The following is a 19,961-nucleotide window of genomic DNA, read 5'->3' on the forward strand; positions in this document are numbered from 1 at the left end:
GTTTTGTTATGCTAACCGGAAGCATATCACCAGGTGATATGCTTCTGTGCTAACACAATGAAACATCTCTTAATTCTGGTTTCTATTGACTGCAGTTGACGGCTTTCGACCAAAAACTGGGCGCATCTTGAACTAAAACACTCAATTTTTCCATTTTAGCGTTTGTGATCCATTCAACCCAATCTAACTAGACTGCAAGGTGGGTGCTTTCGCTGAGCGATTGCTGGATATTTTTGTGTACGTACCATATGTGGTGGCAGTCATATTAGAGTCGCGAGAGAGATGGGACGCGAGAACGAAGGTGTTGGAGGGGGAGGGAAGGGGGAGGGAAGGGGCAAGGGGAAATGGGTGAAGAAAAACGCCTGCCCAAATCAGTTAAACCCCCCAAATTAGTTACGCTTGATTATCTTTCCAGCTTTATTCATAATCGATCCTTTGGTCACACACTGCGATGTGCTAAGTGAAGATTTGGAAACAGAATACGAGCACGTTCTGCTCTTATCGAGTTTTAAATCAAGTAAACGTGGTAGGGTCAAGTAAGTTTTGTCTCAGTGTTATCGAGGAAAAACTCTGTTCGTGGACGAGAGGAGCTTCTCAAACCAAAAAAATTATTGCAGTGCTAGTGGGCAGGCGTATTTGTCCTTCCCCTCCCCATCTTCCGTCACTAGTCATTTAGCCTCATTTCTACTCTCTTGCACGTTTTGTCCTCTCTCCCCAAGCCCCTCATGCTGGTACTCATCCGATCAAAATGCACTCGCTCACTATAAAAGCGCCTCGCTTTTTTAATTTTAGGTTTATCACTACGCCTTTCTTCTTTTCGTCGGCCTTAGTAAACCACATCGTGGCATAGCGCAAACGAAAAGAGAGATATTTCGTGTATTTCATTTACAACATTTACAAAATATTTCACTATACCACATCAGTAATAAACGAGTCCATTAAAGGACAGACAGCATTTCGCTTGTTTCACCAAGCAACCACGGATGACATAAGAAACAACTGTCCTCATTAGATTGAACTATCAGGCGAATTTCCTTGGCTAGATTGCTAAGAATTGGTTGGGCATATCGCTGCCAACTTGCTTTCCTTTTTTTCAGTTTAAAAGTTTCAAATGTAAATAAATTTAAACAGAAATTGACAAATATTGAACGATCCAATTCTTCAAATTTCGCTGTCAGCCTAAATCCCCTAACATTAAAACAAAAGTTTGAAAAGCACAAACGGAATCCTGCGATTAATATAAGATTTCATTATAATATCTCCATTTATCACTTTCAAAGTGATATTATTTAGAATCTCATAATACTGGGTTATTTTCCTAAACACGCGAACCAATGAGGTGTTCCATCTAGAAAAAAACTGACCGGCTGGTAAAATAGTTAATTCCCCTTATGAAGAATTAACCTTTCCAAGGTTACCCCTCTCAAAGTTCTTTTCACGGAACGCAGTTAATTCTTCCACGGATGTTACCATGCTCGTTGCGTGGAGGTTCCCGTGGAGGACCAAAATGAAAATATGTGTCAAGCCCTCTGCGCGTCTCCACGTGAGCAAAATCCGCCTCACACGATTGGCTATTTCTTGACTCTACTTGGATTTCCGAAACAGGTAGTGATCTAAAAATACCTTGAGAGAGATTACCTTGAGAATAAGGCTAACATGGGGAACAAACTCTCTGACCCTTCATACTCTCTTGATTAAATACTATGATTGACAATAAACAGACCCAATCTGTGTTTAAGACGGATCTTCCGTATCGATCAAGTCATGTTCAAAAAAAAAGGGGAAAAAAATGTTCAAATGTTGTTGTTTATAGTGGTCAATGCGCTTAGCTACACCTAGCTAGTTCACAAGCATGTCACTTTAAATGAAAGAAACAAATATATCGACTAAACGTAATAGGCTTAAAAATCCCAACCGGCGGGAGGCAGACCAGTTGGCTATTTACAAGCATGACCGAGGCGTTGATCTAGGGTCTACTGAGAAACAACTCCAGCTAAGTGGTCAGAGCGGGACTTGAACCCGCGACCTCCGGATTTCAAGTCCGGCACCCTAACCACTCGGTCACGCTGTCTCCTCGAGTCATCGTCAAAGAAGCAACAGTTTTTACTCTACGATATGTACTCTTAGATAGTGATGTCCTGAACTTATTTTTATCACACTAACCATTTGACTAGGAGTTTTGCTTTTTGCAAATTTTTGTCCAAACCCCCTATCTTGCTACCAAAGAATGTGATTTTACATCGTTTTGTGAAAAGTGTACATGTCAGAATATGACAATTTTCTGAATACACTATAGTTCAAAGGTATCATTATTTTACAACAGAATCAAGCCATGTCTAACTGTTTAAGATGCTTTCTGACAAGTCAGTATTCTTGAACAATTCTCAGAATCAGCTTCTTATGGATTGTTCAGATGAACTGAAGTATCTCCTCGCCAGTTTGAAATGGCTCTTGCTTCGTCCATCCTCTCTCACAAGTAGAGAAGTTTCGTCATTGTATGCATGGGAGCTGGGACTTGAACTGCATGATCCTTGTGGCTCTGCCGCTCCACCACCAGCTTAGTGACTTCCGTCAGGATTTCAAGAAAGTGATGACTGTGATGATGTTCCCTGATGACCTCGACCAACGTCTGTTTTAGAGCAGGCAAGAAGAATGTGGTATTTAAATTTACCGATATACCGATGTACCATAGAAAAGGTTATAATTATGCACAAGAACGAATGGTTAAGGAGAAGACGTTATGCTCGTGGTTATAGAGAGCAGCAAAGTTTTTTGTTGTTTGTGTTTGTTCGCCTTTTGTCCCATGCAATGCACAAAGCATAATATTTGTTTCCTTATGACCGAGGAAATAAGCAGAAAAAACGTTTCGGTCAAGTAATTCATTCATATTGCATGGACCTTCCAACATATATTTCGTCATCTTTGTTTGCTCCTTTAAAACCATTTCCCTCTATTGACGTCTATGCTACGAACCAAGCAGTAAAATTAACAGCAATTTCGTGGAAGAACGCGATTAGGAATATTACTACTATACCTAAACAGAAAGGTGCGTTATCACAAAGAAGTGTGGGAAGACCGGAGAGCCCGACTGATTTGTCGATCAGCTCCATTTATACATCCGGGTGGAGAGACGCACTGAAAATCACATCTATATACTAGCCAAGAACTTGGAACAATAGCACCATGGTTTGCAATTGGTTAGGCTGAAACCACGACTAGAGGAACGTAGGTCTTACACTCTAATTAACAAATCGAATGTGGTTTAGCGTTGTCTGTACTCTTATCAACAACGATATGCGTCATCACAGTGGTCAAAATGTTGTGGACTCACGAGGCTGCGCCTCGTGAGTCCACAACAAATTTTGACCACAATGATGACGCGTACTCGTTGTGGATAGGAGTACAGACCACGCTAAACCACATTTTGATTCGCTTTTTACCACAATATCAACGTCAAAGAAATATTTTTTTTCAGAACGCGAGCTGAAAATTATATAAAAGGCATTGCGCGACACATTGACGTGAGCAGCGTGGTATCGACTCTTATCGACAACGGCAAATTAGCCAATTAGATTTCGAAATTAGCAGCAATTGTTGTAGAAATAGCCTTATACCATCTTTGCTATTTATGCTGATTGCAAATTTCATGCAGTCACCGAGATAAGGATATGATATAAGACGCCAGAGGTAAATTTCTTACCTGTATGAAGAAGGTGCCGTGCTCCTCAGACCGGAAAGATACGTAGCCTGGCACAGTGGCAAAGGCCAAGACAAAGTCAAACTCTCGAGGAAACACACTCCTTGGAAGGGTGGACTCGGGTAATAGGGTGGCATCGCAAGCCTGGATAGATGTCGAAGGCCCCGCCAGTGAAATAGTATTACCAGCTGGGAATGTTGACCTCTTACACACTTTAACCAGTGACCCCCTACAGGTTTGGATAATAAACACCTTGGGTTTATCCCTTAGTGATGGGCACTTGGGTTCTTGGAACTCGACCATCAAATTCTTCACTGATGTCTCCCTTCCGTTCACGCCCAGAATGCAGTCACGATCCCCGCCATGTGACATGACGATCATCACAAACGCATCAAATTTGCTATGGTCTTTAGCCCCATACTTCGCCGCTACATTCTCCATCTGATGTTTCGTCATGTCTCTTTCGACAATTACTCTAAAGAAGAGATCTTTGAACAGCTGCTGGAGGTTTTTTTCATCTTCTTCGGCTCCTGTACGATTCATTGCCTTGTCTCTGAACCTGACGTTGTTTATGATTACACAAAACCCACGGGGACACCTATCGAGCTCATAGCGATTCCGCTGACCCATATCTGTAAATTAAGATTGTTTCATGTGTTACTGCTAGTGAACTACTATGAAATTCTAGTTGCAACAACAACAAAATACTTTTTTTACAATACTACACTTTATGTACAATTTTACAAAAACTAAAGTTACTTACATCAGTATCACTACTTAAAAATTACAAATTACAATAGCAATCAACATTGCTTACAACACTAACAATATAAGAACCCTTTTAACAGGAGTTAATTCTAAATAACAAAGATATTACTAATAGGGACAAATAATACCGATAATAATAATAATACAACTAACAGACACAATACTACTACTGCTACTAATACACTATTCTAACATGTACAACTGACGAAAGTAACTATGAGCAAAAAAAATATAGGGCCATGAAATATTAAGTTAAAGCTGTTCAAATGAAAAGGAGAACCTAAATATCATTCAATTAAATTACCTGTTTAAACAAAAGTTGAAAGGAGAGATCAGGGAGCTATAATGACTGGAGCATTTTGTGCCGCTTCTGTTGGTATGCGTTTTGTGTTCCCGTAATAATTGAAACATTTAAATTACATCTAACCTGATTAACTTATCCTATTGAGGATGGTCGAACATTTTTGTACTTACAAGAGTAAATGTAAAATCTACCAAGTAGTAAACAATGATTGATACTTTAACATGATTTACAAATTCTCCAAACTAATTCTGATACGAAATGCTTGGAAACTAGGGCGGAGAATTGTTGAAAACTGGCTTCCTTGAAGGGGATGAGTCTCTACGTAAGCCAGACATGTCTTCCTAAACACGACAAGGGATGAAAACCTAAGCCAGTTTTCAGTAGCCAATTTGTATCAGTTACATAAATGTAATTTGATCAATTTGAATGCTGCGGGGTGGCATTTCTACCAGTCAGTACCTGGAATTAAAGGGCCTGTGACTTGGACCGCTGGACAAGGTGTCGAACCTACAGAAAAACGCATTTGATTATATTCAAGTTCAGGTTCAGAATTTTTTTGTAACATTTCTTATACAATGGTTTCTTTGTGAGCTTCGAATTTGCGGAAGCATGTTTCCACAAACATTCATCACTCGTGTATCCTTCCCCAACGTTTCTCAGATGTTTCCAACATGCAAATTATGCTTCCGCTACGCGGCAGAGAATTTTAATGAGAATCCGAGCATGCAAGCAGTTGCAAAAATTTTGCGAGCACGAGCAAGCGAGCTCTCATCTAATTTTTGCGAGCAACTCGAGCAAAGGCCAAATTCTGCAGATTTTGCGAGCACTTTTAAATTGAATAGGACCATTCGATACCCCTACTTATAAAAGCTTAAGATTGTTTCACGTTTACATTTTTTAATCATGAAAAAAAACATATTCATCTCAAGGTCTTCAATTAGGGTGTCCGTAGTATTTGCCAGTCCCCGTGCTTGTGTGCATGACATTTGCCGCAGACCGCAGACTGCAGACTGCAGACCCTTTGAACGTATATCCCATTTCCATCGCCCAGAGTTACCCTAAACAGGCTAACCTTGAGCACTATTCAAGCTAACCTGATTGACATTCAGGATAACCGAGCGCTATTTAGACCTAAAAAATTCATGAAGTGTGCAGTCTGCAGTCTTCAAATTAGAAGACGCCCTTTAGACTTGGGAATTAACTCGATCCGTCTAGCGTCAGAGTGAATTTCAAGGTATAATTCATTTGGAATGCAATGCGTATACCCATTTCTGATATATGTCTGATCACTTGTGTTGTATCCACTAAATTTAGTCTGGTGTTGCTAGAATCCAGTCTCACAATTCCACAACCTTCCTCAAAATTCTTCTCTTTCCATATACACTCCTTTCATATTCTTTTCATGAGTTGGTTCATACCTACTGTTAGGAGCACTTTAGCTCTCAGAGTATGCGTCAGATATGGCACTTGAACGGTAGCGACGCCGTTTGGACTGCCTCTTTGTTCGTCTGCTATCCGCTTGTTTACCTTTGTCAACATTTCAAGAAGGTGGTGGCGATGACAACATCTTTTAATGACCTTGATCAAGACCTGTTGATAAAAAAGTTGAAACAGTCAACGTAGTCGCATTAATTGGTCGTGTTTTACATTGCATTGGCACCAATGTTTTCACCTGGAGCCAATTTTGGTAGATAGGAAACGAACGATAGCTGTCAGGTTGTGTCCGATTGGGATCAACCTTTTTCACTTAATTTATTTATTATAATTTTTTTTTTTTTTCTTTTTCGTGTTCCTTTTGGGAAGATGTCATCGATTGATTTCGCTATGGAGTGCTGATCAGGACTGTTCAACCCTTTTTTGACCCAAAACGGTTGAGAACTTGTGAACTTGAACCAAACCAAGCGAAAACTGCGGATCCTAAACGAACACTCTCTAACACGTTTATCATCAACTTGCTGCTGACTAATATATAGATTTAGTCAAGCCTAAAAGCAGAGCTCCTGATTATATAAACTAAACTGCGATTTGAGACGGCAATACCGCAATGTATTGGCGGCTAGTTGAATAAAAATATATTCTTGTATTGGGCTCAGTCGCTTCGCAACTCTTTCCAATACCAGAATATATTTTCGCCCAACTAGCCGCCAATATATTGCGGTATTGCAGTCTCAAAATCGCATTTAGTTTTGTATCCCGAATTAACCATCCACCATGCTTTGAGAATACCAAACGAAAAACAACGCGACACTTTAGATTAAAATTTAAAATCCTAGTAAACGCGCGAAGAATATTGCCAATGATACCGGCACACCATGAAGTCTATTTGCTGGCGAGTTACTTGAATATTTCAACTTTTAAGCCGTAAATTGCTTTAAGAAATTAAAGAAATTCATTCGGTGTATGAAAGTTTTCCAAAGTATCGAGCAAAGAAAAAGCCGAAGAATTTAGACAAATTTATCGTTATTCAAACTCAAAAACTTTTCAAACAGTGGCTTCGTCATCTCGCGTGAGTTAACTCGCGCAGTAACTCACAAAACGGATGACTTTAAGTGATTAAAAACAGTTACCTGCCTTCCACGCTATAAAGTTTCCTTTTACATGAAATAGCTCGTAGATGACTTAGTGTGCAGTAAAGGTTGCCTGAACCGTGTAAACGTCCGTACGAACAGTCACGTGACAACCGAAATTTTTAGATCGATGGGTTGCCAAATTTTCTAAGGTATGGCGCTCCGCCCGCGCGCCGAAGGCGCGCAGGAGCTCCGCTATGAAAATTAAAGATTAAAACCTATGGTGTAGCATTGCTCATTCAAGAAGCAGATTTTGATGTTTATTGTCGGGTATATTGTCAGTAGATTAATCAGGTTAGTTTTTGCTTCATAGGGAACTTAAGCAACCACGACGGCAACGAGAACGCCACAAAACAAAAGGTTTAATGAGCAGAGCAATGGCTGTGCACGTGCGTTGCAAATCGTTGTACATTTCTTTGCCAACCTCTGCACAACAACGAAAAATAACTACGTTCTGCGTATTTTACAGAACGCGAACGACGGCGGCTATTTTTTGGTATTTTCATTTGGAATTGAGAGCTGGCGTTCCGTATATAGCTTGAGCAAGTTCTGAGGCCAATATGCGCACTGCACAGATCTAGACAATTGCGAAATTGAAGATGAAATATTTATTCATTTTTAACTAGGAAGTAGTGACGCATTTGTAAATTGTACAAGAAAACATGCCGTCCCTCTGTCCCCCCATCCCCTTACAGTCACCCAGCATGTTGTGCTATATGGCCGTTGACTGCAGACAACCTATTCACGAGAAATCTGACCTGAATAAACCACAAAGTCGCAGTCTCCTGTATTGGCTTTGCTTTGTCAACTGCAGAAGTAACACAGGTTAGAAGAAAGTCGGCCTCTTCAGGACAATTATTTCCGCCGATATTGCCATTGGGTGAAACTGGCTGCATCTCTATCCTTTCATCTGTGAAACACTGCGCTTGGGTTGAGCCATCTCTGACTTTAGGGGCCTTTAAAATTGTAAATCGCTGAACAAAAAACAGCTTCGGTTTTCCCTGGAGAGTTGGACAGTTTGTTGATGTGTACTCGGTCATCACGTGTTCAAGGCTTGCCTTTCTTCCATCAACACCAGAAATATCATTATCTTGCCCAAGTGACATGATAATGAAGACAAATGAGTCGAAATCGCTGTGATCTTTCTTTGCAAATTCTTGGGCGACTTTGTACAATTGGAGCGTCTGAAGTCTTCGTCGGACTTGTACGTCAAAGAAAAGGCTCTTGAACAGGACCTTAAGCTGCTTCTCTACTTTAACCGCCATTGGTACGTTATTTATTAGGAGACAGATTCCACGCAGATGACCCACATTGATCCTGTAGTGGCTAAGTTGAGTTATCTCTGCGGAAAGATTACCAAGAAAATAGGCCCTTTGCAGCTAGACAATCACGTGACCTAATGTTCATAAAGTTATGGGCTATGACTTAAAGAATACCAAAAATGGAAAATGCATGTCGGCCAAGTTTGAGGTCCCTGGCATTAAATAATGAGATCTTATGACGGTTTGAATTTTTAAAAAATTAAGAAGATTTGTATGGAAAAAGTTGTCATTTTCCATAGCTTAGATATCCTCTAAATTTTCCGAAAATTCAACTGTCGTATAAACTTACGATTTAATGCCAGCGGCCTCAAACTTAGCCATTTTGCTATTTTCGATATGTTCTTTCTTATTTCTAGCATTTTTTTTAAAGTTATAGCCCATAATGTAAAATTTTTGAAGTAACAATTTTGTGACGTGACCCCAGCTGCATTCGAAAAGTTCTGGTGTAGTGTGGTTTGGTGAGCTGTGCTGCGTTGCGTTCTAATTTGCTGTGCTGTGCTGTGCTTTGCTGTGCTTTGCTGTGCTGTGCTGTGCTGTGCTGTGCTGTGCTGTGCTGTGCTGTGCTGTGCTGTGCTGTGCTGTGCTGTGCTGTGCTGTGCTGTGCTGTGCTGTGCTGTGCTGTGCTGTGCTGTGCTGTGCTAGTGCTGTGCTGTGATACGTGGTATGGAGTGCTCTCGTGGCGTAATGTGCTGTGGATTGTGATGGGTGAGCGAGAGTCTTACAGAATACTCCATAGTAAATTTTCATTTGCAAACCTGGCTCTTGGTGATCTTTCTTCGCATTGAAGTCAGGCAAGACTTTCGAAAGCACTGAAAGAAACCGAGTAATAATTTATGTTACTGTCCCGAAAGAAAAGTAAAATTAAAGGCAGGTTTACAGATTTATTGCAGCAAAATGCTATCTGTTACCTAATAACGCGAATTACTTACGAATAACTTGTATTGCTAAAGGCTTTAATAAAACAATTGTTCCACTTGCGCTTGTTGGATATGAGGTGATTATAGTCAGCTCCCTCATATCTAACGCGCGATCGTGGAATAATTGTTACTACCTCAGTCGGTGAACCTTCGGGCACTTTCAATGATATTGGAAAATTTTCCGCGTACACATTAGTGGCATCCTCCTGGTAACCGAAAAGCCGGAACGGAAGTCGTCGGAAATCTTCGGTAGACTTTAAGGTCAAATCATCATCTATAGACTATTAGTATAAATCTACTAGCGTTCTATCACGAATGCCGTTCTCTGATTGGCCACGCTACTCACCATCTATTCTGTGATAGATAGTGAGTAGCGTAGCAGTGTGCCCTTGTTAACAAAAAAAAAAAGGGACGCTCCTTGGCGTTTTCAAGTATCTGTAAAGAGGATTTAGATAAAATTTTGAACGACTAGTAGATTTATACTAAAACGATTAGATTAGTCGCTCTCGACTTAAATGCGTTTTGTCAGGGTATTTGTCAACTTTTCTATCACGCGATAGAAATCTCGAGCTCATAATCTAATTGTTTAGTAGTACTGATCAGAGGTTAGCGAGGTGCGTTCGATACCCGGGAAAGGGAGGGAGTACTCTAGGAAGTTTGTCTACGGGGTTTGCTGCTGGGAATGTAAAACGCTTGGTCGATAGCAGGGGATATGCAGTTGGTATGTGACCATCTGACTGTAGGTTGGGTACCAGAAAAACCATTCCTATTCCATACTATGGATTTGGTTATCTAAAAAAAAAAAATTGAATAATCAGAAAGTTCAATTCTTTATACGAATAAATTTTTTGTATATCAACGATCACCTATTTTTCACCAAAATCCTGATGTCTATGCCCAAGAGAAGACTGCTTGAATAGCAGCGCCTACTCATTATTATGCCCATTTGTGGCATTTTCCTTCCCGGGTTGTCGAGTTGTGTATTTTTCAGGGTATTTGTTAACTTTTGAGTCATTTTCTAGCATCAAATATCAAAATACTAATGTTAACCGGCGCTGTGTTTAACTATAGCGGAGAATAACGTGCATTACGCTGTATTTCAAAATGTGAACGTTTTTAACTTACAGCAGTGAATTTCATTGAGCCTTGTACATATTTCCATGTCCTTTTCGCCGTTTGTTGTGCTAAGTTGGAATCTTCGCAATTTTTCTTAAGGTTAGTGAAGCTATGTTAATTGATTCGACCTTTTACGGTGGGGCCTAGGCTTGCTTTCCGCCGCTCTCTCGCGTCAGGTCTTTATTAGTTCGGGGGAGGAGCGCGGGCTCGTTTCCCGAACAGCGGCTGGAAATCGAGCCTAGGTGGGGCCTCGCACCCTTATTCTCACAGAGAAGTTAAATCGCCTGAGAAAAGCAGCTGAGTTGACAGATCACAAAGTGGCATGTTACCGGGACAAAATGCAGTGTTTGTCTCGGGGAGAATACAGCACTGCACAGCTTTCTGATGTTCTGATAAGTAGCCTAAGCCATTTCATTTAGTAATGGTTCGAATAAATCGACACAACGTCACTAACCTTGGTAAAAATTGCGTGTTTCATCTAATCAACCCCCCCCCCCCCCCCCCCTCCAAAAAAAGAATATTTGATAGGCTATGAAAATGGGCACAGGTAAATTGTTAACTTAAAGCACTGGAAAACAAACATTACGTACAGGCTCTTACTTGTACGTACAGAACTATAGAGGTACTATTTGAGGAGCATTTCGGAAGCATTGGGGGAAAATAATTGTGTGTTTAACATAACGTCATTTTAAAAAATACAATGATAATTCAGTAGCTTAAAATTTATTGAGGATTGATCATCAAATACAGAGGCGCATTACTCACCGTTACCTATCGCTTGTCCCAGTCTAATCGCACAGCATGGATTCCTATTTACTGGTTCAACCATGAGAACGGGTTCCTCTACCGGAGGACTTGGATTAAAATAACCTACAAAACACCACCATTACATTCGAGTTGCATCCCTTGATATATTATTTTGTTCTGTAATGAAAATTAGCGATATGAAAAGTGAACGACGTTTCGATGACTCCATGTCATCAATATCAAGTTCGAAATACATGATAAATATGAATAGGAAAAACGGTGTGAAAATATTATCCAGAAGGGGGCGCAAGATCGTTCGCGCTGGAGAGAGACTGTGAAGGCCTTATGCGTCCGATGGCGCGATGAGGACTGATGATGATGATGATGATGAGGAGGAGGAGGATGATGATAATGATGATGACAATATTTAGGGAATAAAAAGGGTGTTAGAGTATTCCATTGTTATGTAAAGAGTTTGGCGCGAACTGAATCCGACTGCGTGTTAAGTTTTAGTTTTATGTTCCTGATGAACAGCATCTCGTAGATCATCTCGTAGATCAAGCAAGTTCTGTAGAAAAACGGCAGCACCATTGATGACAACAACAACAGTACCACAAGGAATAGCAACAGTAACAACATTTGAAGACACCATTGATCATCGCAGTGATACACACAACTTAGGCAGCTGTTAAATTAAAGCCTGAAAAAAATTTAGGCTTGAACGGGATTCGAAGTCATGACCTCTGCGGTACCGGTACAGTGTTCTACCAACTGTGCTATCAAGCCAACTGGGAGCTGGTCATATTGTGAGTTTGTAATATACCGGTAGATGCTGAAGAATGCAAACGAATATATGAAAGATCATATATTAGCTTATATTTGAACGGCGGAGAAAGATATGAAGACATCAATGATCATCACTGTTCTACACAACTTAACCAGCTGTGAAATTAAAGCGTGGAAAAAATTCAGGTTTGAGCGAAATTCGAACCCATGACCTCTACGATACCGGTGCAGTGCTCTACATTCTGAGTTCGTAATAATCTATACCCGTAGATGCAAATAAAAATATGAAAGATCATAGATTTGATCATATATTACGACCTCACAACGTGACCAGCAGCTGGCCACAGCAACTGCAGCAACAACAGTAATAGCAACAGCAATAGCAACTTCTCATCAATTAAACCTTGTAGAATTTTGCTGGCAATGTCGTTTCATTAATACCTTTTAATACCTTTTATTGGAGTCACTAATTAAAGCTCATTAATAGCAAGTCACATTCAGTTTGCTCATATTTATAGGACCTTTATAGTTTAGTAAGTGCCTGGTAGCATGGCCCGCAAACCTTTCAAAAGACGTATTTTAAAAGTACTCAGTACTAATGAAAAACCTTGGTCAGGTGACCTATTACCTTCGTCTGTCTCCGGCAGCAGGGTAACTTGGATTTCACTGCTACTGCCTATTGAACTCAAGCGAACATATCCGTAGCAGAAGTCCGGTGCGCCGCTGCTAAAAGAAACTACTCCTTTCTTGCCATTGATAACAAAGTGGATATGGTTGGTCTTTAGGTCACGATGAACGCACAAGACACTTCCGGTCCCAATGTCTTTGTCATAGAATTGCACTATTTGTGAGGATGAACCATAACTTGTCCTGGAGTCAAACGGTTTTTTGAAGATTCTTCTATGCTTACTGTTCCACGCCCTGTAGTGAAAAAACGTAGAATCTCCTTATGGGCTCTTTTGTTGGTGGGTAATCCAACAAAATCACTCAATCTAGTCTCAATAAAGTAAGGGGTGTATTTCCTGCAATTCCAGAACTGGCTTTGTGGGCATTATTATAAAACCTCAACCACTTAATTAAGCAGACCGCAAATTGCCTCAATAAAGAAGAAATTTGATGATCTATCGTAAATGCTATATGAAAAGTATTTTCTGTAAGAACACTTAGGCTTGACCGTATTTAAAAATTCATGTGAACACGGGAAAGGTCCATAGGAATGAGGAATAAGAAGTTTCTCTGTTAATCTCTGTGTTAATTCTCTGTTTCTCTGTGTGTCCTCAATTAGCAAAGAGTCTTCGCCCTCGGCTATATATTCTGATACTTAAATAAAGTCATTGATTGATTGATTGATTGACTGATTGATTGATTGATTGATTGATTGATTGACTGATTAATTGATTGATTGATTGACTGATTGACTGATTGATTGATTGATTGACTGACTGACTGATTGATTGATTGATTGCAATCTTTCAGAGAAATACTTACCATAGCTTTCCAGTCAGTCGAAGATGTTCTCCGTTCTGTATGCCTAACGTCTGAGATCTCATTGGAAATAATAGGCAAAAAACAACCCGTTAGTTTCCTTCGCACTTTAAAGACGTTTGAAGAGGTCAACTTGAAACATTGGAAAGTAACGATATTCACGCCAGTCACGCGAGAACAGGCTCTCTAGTCGAGGGTGGGGCGAAAAGAAAGCGTAAAGAAAGAGGAAAGAAGGGAGAGGAGGAGAAAAAGAGCGAAGGGGAGGGCCTGTCACACCATTCCCCCCTTGGCTACTTCACTCTCAGCCAGTTCTCAACCCTTCCAGCCGCGGTTAGAGTCTCTCAGCCGGAGCCTGTTCACAGGCTAAAATATCATCAGAATCGGTGAAAGCTTTTGATCGTAAAATTTTGGGCTGGGCAATATAATGTATGTCAGTTTTGAAAATTTGTCATGTACATTCTTTTTTTCTTTTACAGTCGAATAACTCGAACCCTCGCTAACTCGAATTAACCTCGCGCTAACTCGAACCAAAATCGATTTCCCCTGGATTTCCGATAATTTTACCCTGGGTAACTCGAACCTCCCGCTAATTCGAAGCAATTTTCGTTTCCCTTCAGGTCATTCTGTATATAATTTTACCCTCGATAACTCGAACCATGTTTGTCAACACGTGACAAGTCAAAACAAACAGTGTACTGTAGTCAAAAACATTTTATTTTGAAGCAGCCGTGTGAAAAAAACCTGTACAGTTCACAGTTCCTGGACTTCTCCCGTTACGATGTATTGGACAACCCTCCACTTATTTCCGATCATTTGTTCTCAACTCCCGATAACTCGAACCTTTTTCAATTTCCCTTGAAGGTTCGAGTTATCGGGAGTCGACTGCATTAAGATTCTGCTAATAATATTGTCATTTTATATAACTATATCATGTGCTATGAATTATATTTTATGAGTCACTGCCTTCACTGTCAGAATGTTGTCTTGATTGCGGGAGTAGACCTTGAAAACGTTCAGCCAGTTATGCTTCAACTGATATTTGAGTATGTTATCATTAGCGCTTCATGTAAAAAAAAAAATCGGTAAATGATGAAAGAGTGAATGGATGAATAATAATAATAATAATAATAATAATAGTAATAATGATGATCATCATCATCATAACAATTACAATTTCCTCAAATGAAATTGGTGCATAAACTGCTGTATTTTGCTCTAATTAATCTGCAAAGTTGTCGTCGGACAGTGTAATCGGACAGTTGGCTATAATCGGACACCTGTGATTGGACAGTTACATGAGCCCATCATTTTAAGTCCTCTTCACTAAATCCACCAATCACAACATTGATTACGATCACTATAGTAACCAATTCAAGAGACTGCCTTTGTAAAACTGTGGAGGTTTAGTCTCTGGTGTTTGTTTTGCCATTTTGCAAGCTATTCTCCATATTTTTAATTATGATGTTTAAAAATGACTATTAAAAGCTCTTTTTCAAATGAATTTTTACTTTTGTGGGCAATTGTAATTGTTATGATTAATTAGTAACAGGCCATCGTGTCGTCCAATTCAGTCTATAATCACACTCGTAATTAACAAATCGGACTCCCGCTTCGCGGTCGTCCGATTTTGTTAATTACTCGTGTGATTACAGACCGAATTGGACTCCACTCAGTCCTGTTATAATACTTAATTTATATAGCGCTATTTCTATCACTATCCAATGGCGCTTTACAATGATTTTCAAAATATGTCACCAATAAAAATTATTTTAAAAAAAGGTAGAAATATCTAAAACATGGGTAAAATTAACTGACCAATAAAATGACTAAGCGGTAAACATCAGAATAAAAATTAAGAATAATAAAACCTTATAATAACAACTTAGTAACTGAATGGAAACTGAAGATACCTCTCGTTCGGGGATATTAATCCAAACGTTAACTCTGATTGTCCCTCGACACAATCCACAAAGACGTTCAATTTAGTAGCACCACAAAGACGATATCTGGTAACGATTTCTCCATAAGGAGGCCAGCAATCTCCTTTAATCCATACTGTAGGGGTCGCGTCTGGAAAGGAGTTCGAGCCGCGGACGAGCTCTAGCGTACGACAAGCTGAATCTTCAAAGACTGTGACAGTGAAAGTATGAGAAAATGTCACGCACGTTCAATACATGTGTTTATTTTAACCAGGCAAAAATCAGGTCAGTGCAGTAAATGGAAAAGCTGATGATTAATCAGGGTTAATATAAATTCCAAGTGGTAGCGAAATCTCTCACTATCAGTCGAGGCCGACAGTACAGAAATTGCACAAAATTGCGAGCGGCCTTAAGTTTTACGCCGTAACCCGGCCATGCCGTCAGTTATGGATCCGGAATTGAAACAAATTAACCATCGATAGAGTAGATTTGTCGAAGAGTTGGGTCAATGGCAATTTTTGACAACGAATTGTGAAAAAACCCGCGAATTTCTCAAGAAACATAACTTTTCCCAGTCGTAATAGATACATCTGACTGTAAATGATTCAGTGACCAAAGGAAATCTAAAGGTCAAGGGAAAAACCCCTTATCAGCCGTCTTGGAACCTTCTTGATGTCGCGGGCAATACAGTGGGCATTTGTTTGAAAATCGCACTAAGAAAATCGTGTCTCAGTCTCTTACGTAAATATGTCACTAAACCCTCCAATGAAACATTCCACAAATCACACGAAAACTTTCTATGTTGCTAATGTACTGAATGTATAGAGATGATGGCAAATCGGTTAATTCTCAGTTTACATTCTCGCAAGTGCGTCATCTCTGTCCGTGATAATATTTCTCAGGTTCGATACTCTGCTGGTTCTACAGATGTTGCTCAATATGTGAACGTGGACTAATTCTAGTGTAGCTTGATTATAATCAACTCACCTCTCTCCATATTTAGTGTTTTTTCCGCGAAGCGCGCACCATGTTTTTCATCCACACTTCAAGCTTAGGACAAAGTGCAGAAATCTGATCACGTGTCAAAACACGGAAACTATTTGAGTCAGGTAGACTGGAAGACACGGAGCAATGTGATGAAAGGCCTCGTTTGTTTTGATCACACCTTAGTGTTCGAATAAATCGTGAAACCAGGCCAAACCAGAAGCATGGGTTATGTGCTTCTGGCGAAACTATTCATCAGAAAATTTTAAAAAAATCAAAACAAACAAAGCGACACAAATAATTTTATGATTGCCTAAAACTTTGTTAAATTCCACACATGAAAAGGTATTTTTAGTATAGATCACGACCACTTGCGTTACAGTGTACTTAAATCACAAAAGTATGCAAAAAAATCACGTGATTTCTGAGAAAAGAGGGTTGCTTTGCGAAGATCATCGTTGCGTGTTTGTGGATTTCTTGTCAAGAATTCGACGAAATCTAGAAGGACTTAAAAACTTATTTGGCCACTGAAATGCTATGCTGTCTTCAGAAATTCGTCTTCTTAAAACTCGTCTTGCCACTAGGCTGGATTTCCGCCGCTCTCTCGTGTCTGGTCTGCGTCCCTCCGCGGGCTCCTTTCCCGAACAGCGGCTAGTGATCGAGCCTATCTTGCCACTAGATCTACCATATCGGTCTTCCCAGCAGTTTTGAAGATGGCGGCTGGTAGCTCGCACTTCGCACCAGCCACGAAATGCTTCTGCGTTTAAGCGAAGCCAAGGACTTCAGACACTACTATCTGTACTTCTCAAAAAGTTGCCGGACCCGTTTTTGGGCTCATCTACCAGGAGCTTGCCATTTTCTGACATTATAATTCTTGCACACCAGCATAAAGTAACTCGTGTTGGTTTGCCTTGTGACCCTTCGGTGGTAGCATCACAGTTTCAGTCTTTGATTCTCTAAACCGCCGTTTAGATGGATTACTGGACCTTCCTCATGCTTTGTTGTCGAAATCGTGATAAAAAAAAATACACAAACACATAACGTGTTCTTTGCACAACAACACTAGTCTAACTCTTCTATGTCGATGCAAAATATGTCTCTTTTTTTCTCAGAAATCACGTAATTTTCTGTACTTCTGTGATTCAGTTAGCAAATTTCCTGAAATTTGGGTACGCTGTAACGCAAGTCTTCCTTGCGTGATCTACATGTGTGGAATTTAATAAAGTTAAAGACACAGAATTATTTCGTCACGTTGCTTGTTTTCATCGGTTAGCTGTAAAACGTCGATCCAGAACAGTTTTGTCTAGTGTACGATTCGATTTATTGCTCACCCAATGAATTCATTGTTAAAAGTCAGCATGAATGGAAGCAATGAATACAAGGGATTTCTTGCTACTCTAATGGCAAGCCGAACGATTCAAGTGTACATTCTACAGAACAGTATGATAAACCCGACCTAGCTCACGTAGCTGGCGGGATTTGTGAGCGGGTGCAGTGGTCTCCTCGGGGCTTCGCCACTCGCGTTCACGGCCGCCAAAACAAACGCACTCGCGCGCGAAATCCCGTCAGCTACGCAGGCTAATCTTGACCAAAAGATTCGCCGCCTCTGGGGGCAAGAATGGTCATTAGCGCGTAGGCCTTGGCTCATTGTGCTCCTAAAAGTGACATGTTATGTTGCTAGTGCTGCTTCCAATTTTGCCGAATTATCCCAGCACAAGAGAAAATGATCATCCTCTCTCATGCTAAACAATATTAATATATAGATTTAGGCCAGCCTAAAAGCGTAGCTCCTGGGCCAGGTTGTTCAGAGCCCAACTAAACTAACCCGGGAAAAGGTAGAATTTTGATTTGAGTTTTGTAACTTCGGCTTTGCGGTGAGGTTTTCTGTGTATTGTTTGGCCTTCTGTTTCGAGTTTTAATAATCACCATATACAACAAAGCAACAAAAAACGTTTGTATAGAAGAAAAAGATATAATTCCGTTAACTTTTAATCCTGCGTTAGAGTTAACCGGTTTCTGAACAATCCTCTCCTGTTTTCAACGAGTTAACCTGACATGAACCCGCGATCCAATCGAAAACCAGCACTCGGTCAACTTCAAAAAACACGTGACCTCGATGAGCTGTAAATTTGAGCCCGCGATATGGTCACGTGATACTGGTCAGCGGATACCTTGTTTTGACAGGTGTCAATTGATCATAACATGGATGTCCAATATCAAAAAAGTACACGGTAAACCAAGGCTGCATGTCTCTGTCAACCTATTATCTGGAGTATGGCCGCCATGATGCGCGACTCCGTCGTCGTCGCCGTCGTGCGTACGCGCCCACGAGCAATACCGCTATCCATGATAACCATGAGAAAAACAACTCATGGGTTTCCTTTTCTTTCCTATATAAGAATGGGGCTCCGCTTGGCGGCCCTTCGGGCCGCCGGAGCTCCGCTATCAAAGTTAATTCGCAATTTATGCTCCTAGATTCCCAAACTCTGTTCACAAAATGACAGCGTTTCTGTGTATATAACGGTTAAAAATCATTCGCTTTTCGAATTCCAGCACCACAGAACTTTTTGAAGCATTACAGGTAAAAGTTTTATTCTTTCGTTTTTAATGCCTTTGCTACCAAGTCAAAACACGAAATTAAACTAATTACATATTCTGTTTGTTTCCTTTAGTTTGGCTAGTTGCTATACTGAATAAAAACTAACCAACAAAATTGATTAAAAATCCATATTCGCGGCCAACAATTATGCCAGCATACCGGGTCAAAAGATATCAGGCGCACAATATCGGAATGTACCTATTTGGCAAGAAAAACATGGAAAAGTTGGACTTATCGATTCAATAAAAAGTTTGGTTGCCCAAGCGCGGTTAGCCTCTTCCAGATGTTCAGTTAGTTGTATGCTTGGGGTGCAGCGCGAAAACTGGCACATGAACAATACATGTATAAGTGAGAAACGCGACTCTTTTGTCGCTCCGCCGTTTCATTCTTTTTATTCATTTACTTATTTTTTATTTTATTTTTTTTTTTTTTGCTCCGCAGCGACTAACTGAAAGCTTGGAAGAGGCTAAAGTGCTGTCAAAAGTTCAATCGCCGATCGAAGAGAGGACGGCTTCATTTGTAAGTAATTTGCTATTTATTGTAGTAGTCAAAACCACGTCTCCTATAACAAGTTAACGTTGAGTGTCGATTCGATATCAGGGGCTGTTCGAAAGTTGTTTTACACTAACGCGGCATTAAATGAAGTTTAAGTTGAAGTGCGGCAGAGAGACAGCAACAACAGAAACGTTTTGTAACATATTTATTTATTAGTCATTGCGCGCTGAAGCATTGCACGTATTAAACCCTGAC

General features: G+C 40.2%; 1 protein-coding gene across 1 annotated transcript; it reads right to left on the minus strand.

The window, feature by feature from the left end:
- Positions 1 to 762: 762 nt before the first annotated feature.
- On the minus strand, positions 763 to 17,785 carry LOC110069659 (uncharacterized). Its single transcript, XM_089284398.1, has 11 exons — positions 16,616 to 17,785; positions 15,620 to 15,839; positions 13,713 to 13,769; positions 12,853 to 13,145; positions 11,457 to 11,561; positions 9,414 to 9,467; positions 8,095 to 8,678; positions 6,188 to 6,359; positions 5,229 to 5,276; positions 3,701 to 4,329; positions 763 to 2,629 (listed from the first exon to the last, which is right to left on the minus strand). Exons 1-11 carry the CDS (start codon positions 16,623 to 16,625, stop codon positions 2,471 to 2,473), a joined length of 2,331 nt encoding a protein of 776 aa, XP_089140524.1. The 5' UTR covers positions 16,626 to 17,785; the 3' UTR covers positions 763 to 2,470.
- Between the last annotated feature and the right edge of the window lie 2,176 nt (positions 17,786 to 19,961).

This window comes from Orbicella faveolata, unplaced genomic scaffold (assembly GCF_042242905.1).
Source record: "Orbicella faveolata isolate gen_17 unplaced genomic scaffold, um_ofav_v1 contig_13, whole genome shotgun sequence".
Taxonomy (NCBI): Eukaryota; Metazoa; Cnidaria; class Anthozoa; order Scleractinia; family Merulinidae; genus Orbicella; species Orbicella faveolata.